The 19,024-nt window shown below is 36.7% G+C and overlaps 1 protein-coding gene across 4 annotated transcripts in view; it reads left to right on the forward strand.

Annotated features, from left to right (window-relative positions):
• Positions 1 to 19,024, forward strand: part of Mob2_0 (MOB kinase activator-like 2) — an 85,557-nt gene that overhangs the window by 34,172 nt on the left and 32,361 nt on the right. For 2 of the 4 annotated variants that reach the window (XM_011194505.3, XM_011194674.3), the window contains exon 2: positions 10,772 to 12,283. The exons of 1 other annotated variant lie outside the window; for it this stretch is intronic. In XM_011194505.3, coding sequence (XP_011192807.2) covers positions 11,238 to 12,283 — 1,046 coding nt within the window. In that variant the 5' untranslated portion in view covers positions 10,772 to 11,237. Of the gene's footprint in view, positions 1 to 7,582; positions 8,741 to 10,771; positions 12,284 to 19,024 lie in introns of those variants that run through there. One more of the 4 variants, XM_054229389.1, reaches the window with a different exon arrangement.

Below are 19,024 nucleotides of genomic sequence, written 5' to 3' on the forward strand. Positions count from 1 at the left end.
AAAAAATATAAAAAAAATTTTATTAGAAAAAAAATTTAATGTTCAAAACAAAAAATTAAAAAAAAAATCTCAAAAATAAAATTTTAAATAAGTTTTCACAAAATAAAATTAAAACAGAAATATTTTTTTTTTTAGGATTTATGTTAAAATTATGAAAGAATCTTCTGTAAATTTACTAAAACCTATACTAAACCAACGATGCTTTTTTTAAATTATTAAAATAAAAAAAAGTAACTCCCATTCATGCGCAACTAAAAAAGGAATAAAAAAATTTAAATAAAAAATTAAAAAAATATTCAAAAACAAATTTAATTAGAAAAAATTAAATAAAAAATTGAATTAGAAAAAAATAAAAAAAAATTAATTAGAATAAATTGTAAAAAAAAATGTGATTAGAAAAAATTGAAAAAATAATAAAAAAAATTTTAATTAGAAAAAATTGGAAAAATAATAAAAAAAAATTTTTAATTTTAATTTTCAAAACAAAAAGTTTAAAAAAAGATTCTCAAAAAAAGGTTTAAATAAGATTTCAAAAAATAAAATTTAAAAAGGAGATATTTTTTTGAATATTTATGTTAAAATTATGAAAGAATCTGCTGTAAATTTACTAAAGTCAATACTAACCTAACGGTACTTTTTTTAAATAAAAAAATAAATGTAACCCTCATCCATGCGCAACTAAAAATGAAATAAAAAAATTTTAATAAAAAATTAAAAAAAGGTAAAAAATTTAATTAGAAAAAATTAAAAAAAAATTTGTGATTAGAAAAAATTAAAAAAAAATTTAATTACAATAAATTGAAAAAAAAAAATTTTAATTAGAAAAAAAAAAATTAAAAAGTAATAAAAAAAAATTAAAAAAACATAAAAAAAGAATTTTTAATTTTAATTTTCAAAACAAAAAGATTCTCAAAAAAAATTTAAATAAGATTTCAAAAATAAAATTTAAAAAGGAAATATTTTTTTTTTAATATTTATGTTAAAATTATGAAAAAAACTTGTATAAATTTACTAAATCCAAAGTACTTTCTTAAAAAAAAAAGAATAAATGTAACTCTCACTCATGCGCAATTGCGCCACTGTGCCTGCGCTGCACACCGCATGACTTCATATTGTTTTTTCTTTTTTTTTTACTTTTCAAAGTTTCTTTTTCACTGCAATGAGTTCCATTGTTGTGTGTGTGTTTGTTTTCGCTGAATTACTGTTTCCCTGTAATTGGTGTAATTTGTGGGAAATTTAATAGGTCAATCTTTTGTCATTGCGCGCGTCGAGGTTAGTCATTGAAGTCATGAAGCGTCGGCGCCGTCATGAAGCTGAAGACTAACTGCCTTCAATGATTGTCTTCTACTTTCTTGCATTGCTATTGTTAGTTTTCCACCTTCATTTGTCATTCTTCGCGTAGCGTCTTCGTGCTCTATATTTATGTAAGTGTCTTCAGCTGTTTGTGTGTACCAGACCAGAGCGCGCTTGTCGTCGCATTGCCGCCGCCGCCGCCACGCTAATTTGCTTAATAAATTCGTGGTTATTTCGCTGTTGTCGCTGTTGTACTTCCTTGCTGGCTAGCAATTATCATTTTCGCGCTTGCGACACCAACTTCAGCCAAGCGCTAGGGGGTCACTTACATAGCTTTCGGCGCTTAAACGCTTGAGAACTCTACAAAAACTTTCTAGTCAACGTGTCGTTGGCTTGGTTCTCAGTCAATTTGCTGCAACTGTTGCACACGTTTTACCGTTTGACATGTTTATTTGCCCTTCATACACCCGCTACAACAATCAAACAACAACAACAAAAACACATCACTTTCAGTTCCACAAAGTTAATGCAGAGAACTTTTAATGTGTGTTGAAAAAGAAACTGTTATCATTTCAGTGTCAGCTCACCAGGTTGCGCAGCTGTCACCACAAAAAAGTTGTTGCTGTTGTTGTTACCTGCTGTTTTGATTTCCATTTTGTGTCATTACAAAATTCTCTGCTTTTTTTTTGCTTTATTTTAATTGCACTTTACATACATACATAGTTGCTATTTGTTGTTGTTGTTGCTGTTGCAGTAGTTGCTGCTGCAGCGCGTCCTTGCGTCCAATGGCAGTCATAAATCTGAAATGAAATTGCATGCGGACCAACTGTGACCAACCGAAACTGAATGAGCTACAAAATGACTGCAGCGAAAGGGTGATTTACTCGCTCAACGCTTCGGTCCGCAGTGCCTGAGTGTGTGTGGCTGGTTGATGCTTTAATTTACTTTGTCTTACCTTTGCAGCAAAGTTCCACTTATTAGCTGACACACACACATCCCTTTAACGGGAATTGTACCGCATTATTCACACTGCAGCATACTTGGCTCAAATAGCTGCAGAAGAAGAAGAAGAGCAATAAGAATGCAAAAAGACCCAAACTGCTGTTCTACTTACCAGAAACATGCCAGCAGAACAGCACTCTACACCCAATCTTTGTCATTCTCCAGCGTCGCTCCACCGTACCATGTGTCTGTGGCGCTCTTGTCCAATAAAGGACTTTATGACTCATCACTGCTGCTGGCCCGGCACTGGCTGTGGCAACTATAAACTGCAGATTAATTAAAGCAATAAATTCCCGTTGACGACGACAAACTCAGCACCGCCGCTGAGTTCTTTATAACACAATCACTTTGTTGTTGTTGCAAACTCAACTCAAAGTATAGTGTTGCAAAGGAAGTGTCGCAATTTAAGGATTGTAGCGCCGGAGCGAGCACAATGTTTGCTGGCGCCTCGTCTAGCGTTCGCTCGCTGGGCGTGGGTTGCTTGGTGACCCGACTGCCTGCCGCATAGATTGTTTGAGCTGTTGGCGTATTTAATTAACATTGTGGTAGTTGCTTGGTTTATGGATTTGCGGTATGTCCAGCGCAAATGGGTCAACAAAAGGGATAAATTGTAGCGCGTACGTCGTCTCCCGCTGTTTTAATGGTCGTACATTTGGTCGTAAAAAATGTTTTTGGGGCGTCAAATGGCTGAGGAGTTGAAATTATTTATTGGAACAGTAAAGAAATGTGTTACACTGTGGCCAGCAAATCAATCTCTCTTATATTGATGTGGGAGTTAAAAGCTCAAAAAGCTCTTTGGAATTTTTATTATTGCATAATTATAAAAAGCTGTCACTTTTTTTAAGAATTGTAACTCCTAAATTGCAGCTCACTAGCTTGAAGACGTATAAAAGCTCGCCCGCGTCAAGTTTATATAAGAACTCTTTATGACGAGTTTTGAAAGCTCGAAAGAATGTTAAAAATATTATATTTAAACTCTTTTAACTCTTAACAAAAATTTTTGCTAAATTTTAAAGCTCCAAAAAGTTCAAATGTTCGAAGAAAGTTCGAAAGCTCGAAAAAAGCTGGAGAGCTTTAATAAAGTATGTTGTTTTGGCGCTATTTCTGATTCTTATATTTCATACTTTACTTATTTCCTTCAATTTGAGCTAAATCCAACACTTCAATGAGCTTAAGTAGTATCTGTCGTAAGCTTTCAAGCTTTGTCTCGGCAGTAAGTACTTTTTTGATCAACAAGAAAACGAATTTCGTTGCCATCAATAGTTTCTCTGCCTTTCCATTGACCTCTGCTCACAAAGTGTCCCTAAACTTGGCTGCACGTGTTGGACATTTGCACAGCTGTTGTCTGCACAACTCAATTGCCTGACTAAATACGCCTCCGAAACTGCATTAATTTGAATTTATCACATGTCCACGAAAACATTTAAACTTTTCTGTTTTTTTGTTTGTTGTTAACTGCGCCACATGCCGGCATGCCGACTTTTATATAAGCCATTTTGGAAGAAGAATTTACCGTGCATTGCCCTACTTCAATCGATTTTCTTTTCATTATGGATGTCTCATCAAATTATGTTTGTGTTAAATTCATTAGCCCGGCCGGCGAGTAACTTAACCTCAACAAACTTCTAGTTATTAAGTGACAATAACAGCTCTTCACAGTTGCCTGCCTGCCTGTCGATGGCTTGGCACACAAACCATGTAGACAAATTCTTTCACCGTTAACCCTTCGGCAGTTAACACTTGATTTGTTTAAATAGCTGTTGCTGCTGAGGTTCGGTTGTTTGTGGCACAACGACGACATGGAAATTACTTTCGAGCTTCATTATGCGCCTCAACCTCCAGTCACATGCACATTAGCATTAATCGGCCGAAGACAGGCTAGTAGGTAGCTCCAGCAGATGGATAAACACACAACGCGCGCTCAACGGGTAATCAGTCAGTTGACTGCCTAGCTACTTACCTACCTACCTACCGAGTAGCTAACGAACACAACGTCGCTTCGTCAACAGTCGAGCGATTAAGCAGTCAGCCGGTGCAGTAATTTAATGACTGAGCTGGTGAGTGAGGAGGTGAGGTGGGGAGAGCGAGCGCCGCGCTGTGCCGTTGGTTGGGCGGGGCAGACAACATTAACGTCAACAGCAAATTTACTTGTCGCCACCTCAGTACGCCGAGCTTTGCTTCGTAGCTACGCTCATAAGCTCACGTGAGACCAAGTCGTTTGGGAACTGAGACGCAGGCGTAGCGCAGTCTTCTTAATTTCATATGCAACAACGCGTCTCTTTGACATTTAAAAATTATATGCAAACAATACGAAGAATACCGTTGGCAACAACAATAACTCAAGCTTAAGCATTTAACTGTGCGCTAAGTATTAATTTAGATTCATTTTTAGAATATAAAAAAAGAAACAGAAACAGTTTCATATTAAGCGCTAGTGAATGAGTGTTCTATTGGCTGTTTAGTGGAATTTGTTGAAATAATGAGTGGAAAATGATAAAATATTTGTGGTTTTGGTCTTCTAGTCTTATCGCAATTATTATGAAGAATGATTTCCTATATTTCTGCTGTATATTTCCAAGAAAAAATGTTCACCACACAAATCACGAGCTAAGCGTCTTAATATTCGCACTCGAAGCGCAACGAAAGCAAAGCACGCTTCAAGAATTCTTAACGCGTTGTTGCAGCGCGCTCATACACATATAACGCTAAATAGCGGATTGAAATAATGAAAGTTCATGCGCGTTGTAAGCGCTTTACCAGCTATATTTGCTTCACGCTTCAGGTAACTTGCGGCGATTTCAAAATTTCGCTTGCCATCTTGACTGACTAATGGTTATTCCCCACTTTTTTACTTACATATATGTAAGAGTTGCATAAATAATTTGTTGGAAGGTTTTTATTGCTACTACAATTGTGTGATTTGCTGTCATTTTTGCTTTAATTTTTTTTTTTTTGTTTAATTTTTTTTTTGTGCGCGCGCCGCACAGCTTTTTAGATATTTATCACTTAAAAGCGCAAGCGTATCGCTTAAGAATGCACAAAGCGTAATTAGACAAAGACGCGCCTGGCTTAGATTTATCGGGATTTGCAGAGTCATCGCGCGGCAACAACGCGACGCTTTGTGCGCGGCGCACTGGCATAGCGCACAGTACATTTGTCACAGCTAATTAAACCTGCGCGGCAACGCGCCGCGATATTCATCTCGAAAGCATCTGTATGTTATGCGCATATGGTTTGGCTTTGCATACGCCTTCTGGTTCTTCTTCTTCTCGCGCTTCCTGCTTTTATTTTTATGCGAAGTAAAGTGTTTGTCTTTCTTTTCAAAGAAATTTTCGAAAAAGTCTCTTTGTTCCACACACACAAAGGGTGTAGCGCGTTGTGCGCGCGGGGCATTCCGCGTCCGCATATGATTGTACTTAGCAGCGTTTAGCCTGCGTAGTACTATTTATAAACATATGTGAGCCATTTAAGCCATTACTCAATTGTTTCTCTTTCATATGGCGTTAGAACGCAGTAGAATAAAGCAAATAAATACTAGAGAAAAAAATTGTGAAATTTTAAAAATAAATTTGCAACATTTAAATAATATTTGCGCGCCGCGTTAAAAGCATCCACAGTTAAATCAATAAATAAATATTTGTTTATTCTTAGCTGCACAATTAGTACAAAAACAGCAATTGAAGACCCAGTCTACAACTCAGGTGTGTTGTTGTACTTGCGCGTGCGGTTGCTAGCGGTATAAGCAAAACAGACGCTATAATTAAGCGAGGCGCGGTACAAACTAACATTAAATATTAAATAAAAGCAACAAATGCAATTAAAAATTTTTAATATGTAAGTAGCTGCAGTGTTGCAAGCGTTCTCTGCTGTTTCTTAGCAATTTCAATTGCAACGCGAACATTTTTATTCGCATTAAAAGCACGCGTCAGCGGAGAACGCGGCACTTTTAGCAACTGCCAAGCGTTTCCCTATATACTACTTATATATATCTATGAATCTACCTCTTCAGTATATAATGCGCATGCCATTGGTTTACATTCTAGCCAAATTATACAGCTGCTGTGGCGCAACACTTTCATGCTTTATTTCATTATTATTATTTTTTCGCTGTATTTCCTTCGATTATATTTTCTTTCAATTTTTTCTTGAATCGTTGCCAAAAACGATTCTACTAACCATGGAAACTGAAATGTCTACTAATAGAAAATTCCACTTGCACTTGAACTTTGCTGCAAATATCCACCGTATATATAGATGTGCCCTCCCCGCTGCCGGCACAAATACTTTCGCTCCGCACCCAAAATTCGACCTCCATTCTTCTATGCTATTGCATTTTATATGATTACTTCGCTGCACACTTTGTTGCTAAGATGCTTTGAAGGTTGCGCAAGTTTTCAATTCAAATTAATCTAAAATGCCTGGCAGTTTGAAACGTGCGGCTTAGCTCCGTTTCCCTCAGTTGTTTTGTAGCCACGTGGCTTGATAGGGTTCCTACTCGCGCTCCCTTATGTAACGTTTGATGCGCTTTTGTTCGTGACTGCCTTTGGAGCAATGAAAGAGCACGGCTCATGCGATTCATCGCTCGTAATCGCTGCTGCTTTTTTTTGTTGTTGTACGACACATTTGTATAATGCAATAATTATTATGTGCCATTATTTATTTCAGAGCATTCCCGATTGAGTCATAGCTGCAGGCGAAATGGTGTGAGTTGCATCATGTGATTTTCTGTGATTTTTATGGGTTTATCAAAGTGAGAAAAGGCAAATTAATGAGGCTGCAAATGCTTAGGCGAAATCACGAAATGTGTACACTTACTCAGTGAGTGCGCTGGAACATAAATTTAAAAAATATTCTGTGAATTTAAAAATTCTTTCTCTTTGGTTTTACCCAATTTCTTTGGAATTATTTGTATAAAATTTGACTCACACTTGTTGCAAAAGAACATAAACCTGAATGATGTGAACTAGATATGACAAAGCGCTTTGGCTTTTGAGGGTCTATGGCATCTATGACAAAGAACTGCCGACTTTAGCTTTTCATAAGTGGGATCTCTTGTGGTTTGTGGCGTCACAAAGTACGGACAATTTTGCTGTCCATGTGAGATCTCTTGTTGTTTGAGATCAGTACTGTAATCTAATCTAACTAATCTAGTTATATATGAAACATTTAAAACATAAACCTGTTGAGAATTGCAACAAATTCTTCAAAACGAGCAAAATTTGAAGCATACTTTTTGGCGAATTTTTTATGATACTTATATTTGGTAGCAAAAGAGTGTTGAAAGGTTAAACAGAAGCGGAATAGTGTTAATATTTTGAACGATTACAATTAGTGTCCACATTAATATCAAGTCCATTTCAATGTAAATAATTATCTGCATTAATTTACCACCAAATCATTGACCCTAAAAGCCCTATACATATCTATATTTTGCCTACTTAAAGCGTATACGATGTAGTGTATCAAATTAGTAGCTGACCATTTAGTTAGTTGTACGTGTTGCCACTGATTGTTCTAATTTCGAGGCTTAATTTTTCCAAAGTCACTAATAATCAAGTGACCTCTAAGTAAACACTGCATACTCAGTACATTGTAATAAATAAGTAAGTAAGTAGTCTATTTTACTGCTAACTTCGCCTTGAAAGTTCAGCTTACGTTATCTATGGCTCTACGCATTCGTACTCACTCGCATGTGTGTGTGTGTTGGTTGTTGTTGTTGCTACGGTAGTGGCTCATTTGTTTTTGGCTGTCGTGGCGACTTCAAGGCCCTTTATCAGCTGTCCGCGACCGTGCCGCTCGACATGTTTCAGCGTCGGCGCCACCGCTTGACTTTAGTGTCTACAGTTTCGCACGCAAAGTTGATGCGTCAGACGGCATGTATGGACGGACGGTCGCACGTATGTAAGCGCTTACACATGTAGCCACCATGTAATCTTACACTTATTTACTCGTATCACTCGTAGCACAAAAACAAAAGCAAAGCCAGCAAATCAGGCGAGTATTATTGAGTTTAAAGATTACACGAGGAAAATACACCGATAATACACACATACAGTTGTCATATGTGTGACAGCTAGATACATACATTTGTGTGTACTCGGTTTGTAAGCGTACACACTCGTTCTTATCAGCAGCTCAAGCCGACCGACCGCAAGTATTTGTGTGACGCTGACGGCGAGGTCGTTAAATCGCCGCTGCCAGCGCTGTTGATACCGCGATGTTGGTCAGAGATCGAGCAACAGCTGTTCCATAAATGTGTTTTTGCTTTAGTTTGCTTCGCATTTTACTGTTTGTTGGTCGCTCTGCGGTTTTCACATCATTTGTTGTTGTTTATTTATTGTATTCGTTTCGTTGTTGTAATACGCGAAATTTTCCATCATAACGACCAAGTGTCCAGCCCATTAAAGGGGAGCGATCGTCAGCGCTGTGAGAAATCATCCATTTTGTATGTGAAATCATAATCAATTCCGTCAATATGGTGCGATTTAATGTGACGTTAATTTCGTGCTAGTGAGTGTGTGTGCTGTGTGACTGCATTCGAGTGTTCACACGTAAATCAAAGTGGTTCGATCGAACGTGTGTTCTCTACGGTTTAGTCATGAAAAAAAGAACCGTGACTGTTACTGAGTCGGCAAGCGGCAAATGTTGTGGGTTAGTCATAAAATCCCTATGATTTTATGTTAGTTCCGTCTGTCGTTAATCGCCAAAAATAAAAAAGTAAGCGAAAAAAAAATCAAATCAAAACGGAACTTGTGGTTGGCAAACAACAAAACATAGAACGAAAGTAATAATAAAAGCTTATTATTCTACATAATTCAGCAACTAATAAATCTCAAAGTAAAAAGCGGATTTATTTGAGTGACGCGATCGGATGTGGTTTTGCTACTATTGCGATTTTGAATTTTTTTTCTGCGCAACTGTTTTTGGTTCGTTTTATGAAAGAAAAAAAAATAAACAAAAAAATTGTTTAAAAAATAATTAATAAATATTATTTTCTTTATTAAAAATAAAATAATACACTACATTTTTTTCTATCAAAAATATATTTTTTTTTATTTTCCGAATTTTTTTTTATATTATTTTATATTCAAGTACTACACTTTTACTCTTCTCAGTTCCATAACCTAACTTAAATATCAAATATTAAAATACCGACTATTTTACGCTCAGTTAATTGAAATAAAAGCTTTGCCGAAAGCAAAAACTTCACTTCCCTTTCCAACAGCTTTTATTTCCTCATATTAAGAAATTCTAAGCTATAATTATCGATTACCAAACAAAAATTGAAATTGGCACTAAAATATGCGGCAAAAGCCATTTCAAGTCACAAAAAGCTTCGAAAGCTTTAAATAGTGCTTTCGAGCACTTTTTTATCAAAATTGCTGCTAAAATAAAATACGAGACACTTGCTATATAAAGTTGGAAAAAATCGTACCAAAGCTTGGAAAGCTTGAGCTTTCATTCGAACACAATCAGAATTTTTTTGTTAGAATTGACACTAAAATACGCAGAAATTGAACTAGGCCCTAAAATACGCGACCAAAGCCATTTCAAGTCAGAAAAAGCTTCGAAGCTTTAAATTGAGCTTTCGATCGAGCACTTTTTTTATCAAAAATTATGCTAAAATACGATAGACAAGCTATACCAAGTTAGAAAAAAATCGTTCGAAAGCTTCGAAAGCTTGAGCTTTCATTCGAACACAATAAGAATTTTTTTGTTAGAATTGACAGGAAAATACGCACTAAAAGCCATTCCAAATTCGAAAAAAAATATGTCGAAAGCTTTAAATTGAGCTTTCGGTCAATCACAAACAAATCTGATTACTCAACATATTTGAATATACCGATTTCCAATATTTTCATGCTGTTGTTCATGAATTTTTCTCACAAAGCTCAGCTTTCATGTGTTCTCAGCTTTCTTGAGTTCTCAGCTAAGTTTGGGTTTTGTTGTGAATTTTTCCAAATTTATTTCATTTATTATTACTGTTTTGCGTGTGATTTCGCTATGTGTGGGTTGTAAGCAGTTGTTTTTGAGTGTGGTTAACAGAAATTAACCACAGTTTTGTGCTAATGATATGCGTAAATACGATATTAAAACAAATGCGCGGTACTTAGTGTGCCACAAAAAAGCATAAAGAATCACACGCTTTGGACCATAAAAAAGCGCGAGGCTATGCGGGTCACAATGGCTCAAACAAAAAAAAATTAAAATACAAAAAATAAATAATAAATAATAAAATTAGTATAATTGTTAGCTAGCTGTTCTGTTGACCTCCAGTATTGCGCTCGTGGTCAATGGCCGGTCTGCGGAAGGAAGTGGTGAGGTCATTGCATTAATGAATGTTTCGACTGTTTGAGTGACTGACTGATGGTTTGCATGACCTAGCAAACGCTTGGCTCAAGAATTCAACACGAACTGTTGAATTGTTGACCCAGACGTCGCACAAACTAATTTTCCGTATACTTTTCCACTTTAGCGCTTTATTTTGTTTTGGAAATTTCCGAAAGATTTCTGAGAAACATACGCCGAGAATTATAACAATTCAGTGGGAGAAACGCCAATTATGCTGTGAAATAAACTAACAACAAGAACAAAGTATGTAAACAAAACAACGATAAAGACCACACAAAAAAATTAATAACAAAGGCAAAGAAAAAAGAAAAAAAATCTGAGATGTGAAAAGAAAAATGCGCAACAAAGTAAACATTCGTCAGAAAATCAAACAAAAATAATGCGTAAAGTGAAATAATAACAATAACAACGAAACACATCGTAAAAGCGAAAAGCAACAATTATTGAACGAGCGTGCGATTACCTGCGCACCAGCTTCACAAACCTTGTGATCCTCTTACCGTCTACAAACTCTCTACAAGCCAACCAAGCAATCTTGAACCAACTTGATACACCACCTCTTGGCGAGGTGCTACAAAACCTTCGAAATTATGTTGAGAACGCCCACACACATCGTGGAACTGAGTACGAATACGACGAGTCCATTGCTACAGAAGTTCCACGTCGGCGCGGGTCCCAACGGCGCTGTCACTGCGAACGGCTCCCCAGCCGTCGGAGTGAAGGCGAGCAGCTGTGCGGCAGCAGCAGCAGCGGCGGCGGCAACTGCGGTGCAATATCAACAACAACAACAACAGCAAAAGCAAACATCTAACAAATTCTTTAATGATCGCCAGCAGCATCAAGAGCAACAGCAAAAACAAACCACTGGCTATCGATTTCAAACGAAGGGCATGAAAATCACCACATCATCATCATCATCCTCGGCTGCGAAAGAGCACTTAGCGAGCGCAACAACAACAACCACAGTGGTGGCACATACACCGATTTCGGCCGCACGCAGCCTCTTGTCATCGACACCGTTTATTTCGTTTAAGCGTATCAAAAAATCGAAAACAACAACTACAACAACGACCAATTCAACGAGTTCACGCTCGAAAACGAACGGTGTGATCGCCACTGCTGTGGTGGAACACGTTTATGCGCCCGCAACGGTCGCTGCAGCCACAGTGAACGGCCAACAGCAGTTCGAGCAGTCAGCTGACAGTAACAACTATCATTTCTGCTGCGGCAGTAATCACAATAACAACAACAATAATAATAACTATTTGAAGACGGAATTCGCTGCGTTGTCGAGCAACAGCAACAACACAGGCACATCGCTGGTGAAATCCTCATCGTCATCATCGACCGCCTCCTCGACGGCTTCGTCGAATCACTCGGCCTTCTCTGCACCGCCGCTGTCCGCTTCGGCCTCGGCGGCTAGTGTTGGCAACGCGAGCAATATCAGCTGCAGCACACAGAGCACCGCGATCTCCAGCACCAACTCGAACGCCTCCAGCGCTGCGTCCGTCACTTCGGTCGTTGCGATGTCGCCAACCACACAGGCACCGACGCGCACATCACTGTTCGATTCGTGTCATCGGAAGATACGCCTCATCGGCGGCGGTCCGGTCGCCTTTCTGGGCGGACTTGTAGCGTAAGTTTTTCCACACTTGATTTTTATTTATTTCTATTTAGTTTTAGTTTTAAGTATTTGTTGGGTTTAAAAAGTTTGGAGTTCCAATCTGCAAACGATAACTCTTCCATCATGAACAAGAATTGAGTTCGTACCGAAGAACTAACGATGTTGGTATGACCTTTGCTTAAAGAGGTGTCTTAGTACTAAAACGCACCAACACCTATGCTTAAAGACACCTCTTTAGTACTAAAACGCACCAAGAAATCCCCATTAAGTCCTCTTTATCAATATTTCGGTTTGATGCCGATAGAAGCGTTGTGGCTACAGGGTATCCCTACTCATTTGGGATCTATGAGTATTATCTCTTGTGATCTGAGTTCCCTTTATATGTGTTCTGTCGACTCAGTGTTCTGAAAGGGAGTTGGTATGAGGTGAGAACACTGTGATATCACATGCCGCGAATGTAAATTAGCTAGAAGATTCCTTTATTTAGCTGAACAGCATTCCCAAGCACTACAGCGTCTCTGGCTTCAAATTTTTGTAAATTCGCCAACACCTGAAATTGCTACGATCTCAAATCGTAGTCTCGCCTTACAAAAATTCCAAAACTTCGCTTGAATTGACGAAATAACCGACGTCATTGCCTCCACTGTACGTGCTCGAAAGCATTTCAAGTGTATTGCATCATATTTCAGCTGAGCTCATCCATCAACCAGTGTCTCCAGTTTTCTTGACCTGCACTCGACGCCGTTTGTTTCGCTCGCCTTGTTGTTTTTTCGACAGTTATGAGTGTTGTTAAATGAATTGTCAAACGGTTGTGTTGCAGCATCATTTGTTGTCCACCTCAATGGCAGACACCGTAATATGTACTCGTGGGTTAGTTGTAATGTGAGAGTTCATTCATTCATTCATTCGCTCACTCACTTAACGTTGCTTTGAACTTTTAACTGCGCTTAAATTGCAAAGTCAAGGCATTGAACCACATACTTACAATGTGGCAACTGCGCGCATTTAAAGCGGTCAATGCGGCAATGCGTGTGTGTGGCAACCGCACCTCGCGGCCTGGTAATTCAATTAAAGTTGACTGCCCCCAAAGTGCTGCCGCGCTGCCGTGCTAATGGCGCTCGAGCTGATGCTGCTGATTATTATTGCTGCAGCTAGCATCTCGGCTGGTTGTGCAGGCGTCTATTCGAGTAGCAAAAATAACAATGAAAGCCAAAAAAAAATGAGTGAATAAATACAAGTACTACGAGTTGCTCATATTCAAGTGTCCACTTTTTGTTTATTTCTTTGCTTATTTATTATTGTTGTTTGTGCGGGTTTTTTGCCTTTTCTTTGTTTGTGCTTCATTTAGTTTTGGTGGCTCTAATTACAAGCGGCGCAATGTTGCTCTGCGTACTTCTTGTGTGAAACAGGGTGCTTGAACTGCGTCAAGGCCTACAAGCAGGTGTGTGTGTGTGCCACAGTAATTTATTTAGTACGATTCTTTTCTGCTAGAATTGAAAATTTTTGAATGGTAGTATTAATATTATTTTTTTTAAATATTTTTTTTAAATTAATTTTTTTTTAATTTTTTTTTGTAGTTGAAATATTTTTTGAGTATGTTTTTTTTAATTAATTTTTTTATTTTATTTATTTTTTTTTTAATTTTATTTATTTTTTTTATTTTCTTTTAATTTAAAATTTTTTAAATTATATTAATATATTTTTTCAATTTTTTTTTATTTTAATTTTTATTTTTTTTCAATTAATTTTTTAAAAATATTTTTTAAATATGTTTTTTTTTAATTAATTAATTTTTTTATTTTTATTTTTTTTATTTTTATTTTTTGAGTATGTTTTTTTCAATTAATTTTTTTTATTTTATTTATATAAATAAGAAATTATTTTCTTTTAATTTAAAATTTATTTTAATTTTTATTTTTTTTTTATATTTTTTTTTTGTAGTTAAAATATTTTAAAAATATTTTTTAAATATGTTTTTTTTTAAATTAATTATTATTTTTATTTTTGTTTTTTTTTTCTATTTCAATTTCTATTTTTATTTTTATTCTTTTATTTTATTTTTTTTATAATTTCACCAAATATTTGCCGATATATTTCTGCAAATGTATACCAGTCAGCTGTCAGTGTTGTTGGCATTCTTTAGCAGTTTCTTAATTTTGCTTATTACTCACTCACTGTTTCTTAAAGACACATCAAGTCTTATGACTTGTGTTGCTTTGTGCCGTTTTTTTGCCTTCGAAATTATTTTCAATATTTTTTTTTTTAATTTTTTCTGCTAAAACTCACCATTGTTGTTGCTCTCGAGGCTATATGCGCCGCTTTGTTGTTATTGGGTTATTGTTTTTGTACTTCCTGCGGTCACCGCTGCCATTTGCTGCTGCTGCTGCTCAGTCACATCTTTTGTGGTTGGTTACTCATTTGTTAGCAATTGTTTGGTGTTTGCCTTGCCAGCGACTTGTGTGTATTGTTGTTGTCCAACCCTTTTTAGCGCTTCTTTTATCTCACAAATATTTTACTACTTGGAAATTGTTGTGCTCACCTCGGCAATGGTACTTGACTTGCGTGTTTTTTGCTGCGTTGCTGCTAGTGCTGCCACCAACAAGTCTGCGCAAGAGTCAATTGTCAAGTGCAGTTGGTCAGCGGTGTGGATACTCACCTAGTCACCCATTAAGCCAAATAGTTATTTAGCGATTTTATGTTGCTGTCAGACAGGTCATTTGCTTACGTTTAGTTGCTAATTTTAATTGTAATCGTAATTGCCTACTTTTATGGCCGACACTTGGCGGCTGACGACAGCTGCCAGCTAGCCAGTAGCCGTGCAGCTGCTGCTGTAGTCCGTTTTATGATGCTTTGTTGATTTAGCAATTTTCGTTTGCTAATTTATTATTATTATTTGCTCTTCTTTTGTTAACTGTTCTTTTGGTGTGTTTTTTAGACAAAAAAAAATTGTTAAAAAAATCACTTGAAATTCCAGTTAGACTAGTAGACCTTTTGGTAGTGGCTTAAATCGCAGCCAGTGTCGTTCGAACCTGTTTTGTTGCCAATTAACGTTGAACAGTAGCAAGATATTACTGCATTGGCGTTGTTGTTGTAGTTGTTTTTTCTTTATTTCTATGCTCATTTTGTGTCCAATGCTAATTTTTTATACAATTCTCGCCAACTTCAGTTTGTCTATATTGTGTGTGAACTCGTATTTTGTTCTGTGTGTCATTAGCAAATGAGTTGTATTTGTATTACTCTACAACAAACATCATAACAGTTCAAAGAGTTTGTCAAAAAAACTAAACAAAATCGCTAACTAGCTTCCTTCCTACCTCTTGATAGACATAACCTCAAATTATGGCTCATTTCGGCGTTTCGAGTAAACGACCAAAAATTATAATTTATGTTTAACTACCAAGCTCATTTTAACGGTTATAACTTCCTCATTTTTTGTTGTATTTCCATAAAATTTTTAGCAGAGTCAGCTCAACGCTTGCTAAACTAAAAATAGCGTTATTCGCTATAGGGTGACATTGAAAAATGATTAGTCAAATGTGAATATCAGAAATTTGTGCTAAATGGTTGTTAGCATAGATATGTTCATCATCGCTTAATATTCGAGATTCTGTTGAGATATGTCCAAAACTTCCATACTCGAAAGAAATCCAATTTGGAAAACCGTTAAATATTCGAAATTTTCATCAAGTTGCGATGAAGATCTCACAACCTTAGTAAGAATGTTCTTGTAGCACTTTACTAAGCTCCTTTTTCATTGACAGAAGTTCTGTAAAAAAAATTCAGTCAAACTGTTTCTGGAGGATGCTGATCTTGACAATGATCCCCAATATAAAAAGTTCAAACTCTATATCTCACTAAAATTTGTTTTCAGTAACAATCTCTGAAAATTCTGTTGGATCATATCATAGTCAAGAGAGGACTATTCAGTAAACTATCAAGAAATGACATAAAATATATATGAATCTTCATATGATAGAAAAGATATTACTTCTAAGTTATTTATGCTTTGGAATCGCTTATAGGAACTCAGTTTAGGGATGTGTTATTTAAGGTAGTTGAGACTATGTCGCAATTGAACTCAAGATCCAAGTTGTTCTAGTTGTTTCAAGTTAAAAGCCTTTCTAATGTGAGTACTTTTAGTCATTCTACTCATTCCAGTCAACAATTTCATTCGTACCACTGACTGTTCAAATACTTCTCAACCGATTAATGGTATTATGAGATAACTCTATGATACCTTGGAATAAGATCTTTTTTTTTATTGTTGTTGTTATTTTTTCTTTTCTGTTTAAGGACTCACATCCGCATATATTTCTAAAAACCAATACAAAACAGTTGTATTCATAATAAGTCACATTTTCGAAACCGGCGATTTGCTGAGTTCGTGACCTTATGAAATCCACTATGACTTAATAGCTTTGCTGCAACAATAACAATAATTCAAAAACGCAATAGACCATCGTACATAAATCTGTACATAATGACTCGGCTGTTATGGTTTATATATGCAACAACCCGCTCACACACACCCATATATCTGTATATACTTAAGTATACACGCGCCGTTCGAATCAATTCAATTGCTGGCATTGTACCATTTATGGCCTTTTCCTGTCTCAGTCAGCACTGCCACAACACATTTTAACGCGACCACTGCTGCTGCTGCGACTGCCGACAACACTTCCTCTTTTGTTGTTAGCGTTGGTAGCCTGCCACACAGCGTCGACAGTCGAAGGTTGTTGCCCAAACACGGGGCTAATGGTGGCAGCGCGAAGGCGCTTAAGTACGAACTTTGTGCATTTATTTGCGGTTATTAAATAAGTTAAGTTTTGCCACACACACACACAAACGCACACACAACACGATGAACAATAAACAGTAAACAGCAGCAGCAACAACAACAACATTGTAGTAGTAATAGTAATGCGAAACAATTGTTAACAGCAAGAGTAACAACAACATGGCAAAAAAACATTGCTCATAACAATAGAAATAACGGCCTGCTTTCGCAAAACGCTGCCATAGTTTAGGGCGCATCCATGCAACAGCGACATGCAACAGCAACAGCAGCTTCACTCATTGCACACAACAACAACAATAACAACTGGCAGCAGGAAGTATAACCAGCAGCCCAAGCCAACCAATAGCGAAATCAAAGCTAGACATATGCATTGTTGTTGCATGCTAAATTGTTGCTGCCGCTATTATTATTATTGCTCTATTGCCGCACTTTCCATTCATGCCACATGCGAGCATATGCATACACACACCAGCAGCGTCCATATGAGCATGCAGCGTTGTTGTTGTTGTTGTTACTCTTGTTGCAACAATTCATATTATTATTGCTGCTGCTGTAGTTCGCCATTGCATCAGCTGTAGTAGAGCAACAAGGCAGCAGCCTTAACTCGCTGATTTTCTTGACTTGTTGTTGTTGCATTTGTTGTGATTTTTTCCGATTTTTTTGCTCCTCAATGCCTCACCCTTTGCTTCACAGTCGCACTGTGCAATCATGGCTACTAGTTGGCTGACTGCCTCAGCGCTTTCTTGTAGCTGCCTCCAACTGCTCCAACAACTGCAGTCAGCAACTAACAACTTGTGCTGCCTCTTGGCTGTGGCAATACGCCAATAACGTGACTTATTACTTTCGTAACTCATTTTGCCGGCTTTGTTGTGCTGCTTACTTACGGGCTATTGTTATTGCAATTTATTTTATTTTTTTTTTTCAACTTTTTGTTGTTGTTGCATGCGATTGTTGCTCGAGTTTTGGTTTGTTGCACAGTTGCAGTTTTATGCCGTTTCTATTATGTTTTTGTTTTTGCTTTCGCATTTATTGCCGTTGTTGCCACATAGTACAGTTAGCAATAGTTGGTAATTAGTTTTACTCTTCGGCAGCATTGCTCCCTTTGCAACCAACAGCAGTAGCAACGACAACAACAATAACTGACGACTTTTTGTTTTGATTCATACACGATTGCCTCGCATTGTTGTAGTTGTAGTTGCTGTTGTTTTTGTTTTAGTTTTCTTTCATTTTCTTATAAAGTTTCCTTTGCCACTCAAAGTTTTTCCTTACCGAGTTTAAGTTGCGTGTTGCCAATAGTTTTTCTATATTACACTTTTAGTTAACTGTTGTTTGTTGTTATAATTGTTGTTTCCTTGGTTGCTGGCAGTTAGTAGAATGTTATCGCTTTTATTTGCTTTCTACACTTGAAGTTTTTACTTAATTTTTGTTTTTTGTTCTTGTTTTTGTTTCACCAAAACTTTGCTAAACTTTCGTACACTTGTGTTTCCTCGTTATGAAATCTGTGCAGCCCTGCTTGCTACCGTTAGGTGTTAATAATTGTGCAATCAATATATCTTTGCCACATCTTAGGTGTTGAATGGCTGCGATTAAATAATCGTTTATTGTTGTTGTTTCTCTGATTTTCTCTTCTTGTTTCAAGTGGTGTTCTTGGAAATTTCTTTCGTTGAGTGGTTGGTTTTATTGAATTTTAAAGGTGAAAGGGCGGAGAATTCTTCGGAAGAATGTGCAGTTTTACATATATAGATTTTGTTAGGCTGCTAGAAGGTACTTGAAGCATAGACAACTACTATGGCTTAATGCTTTATAGATTAAGAAAAAAATCTGACTAGTTACGAAAAATTAATGAAGATTTGAACGCTTTTAGAGGAGCTTCTGAGCTCAATGTACCAATTGTCAATCTTAAATTAACAAACTGATTGGACCTTATCAGTGTGGCTTTAGACCTGGAAAAT

This window comes from Zeugodacus cucurbitae, chromosome 4 (genome assembly GCF_028554725.1).
Source record: "Zeugodacus cucurbitae isolate PBARC_wt_2022May chromosome 4, idZeuCucr1.2, whole genome shotgun sequence".
NCBI lineage: Eukaryota > Metazoa > Arthropoda > Insecta > Diptera > Tephritidae > Zeugodacus > Zeugodacus cucurbitae.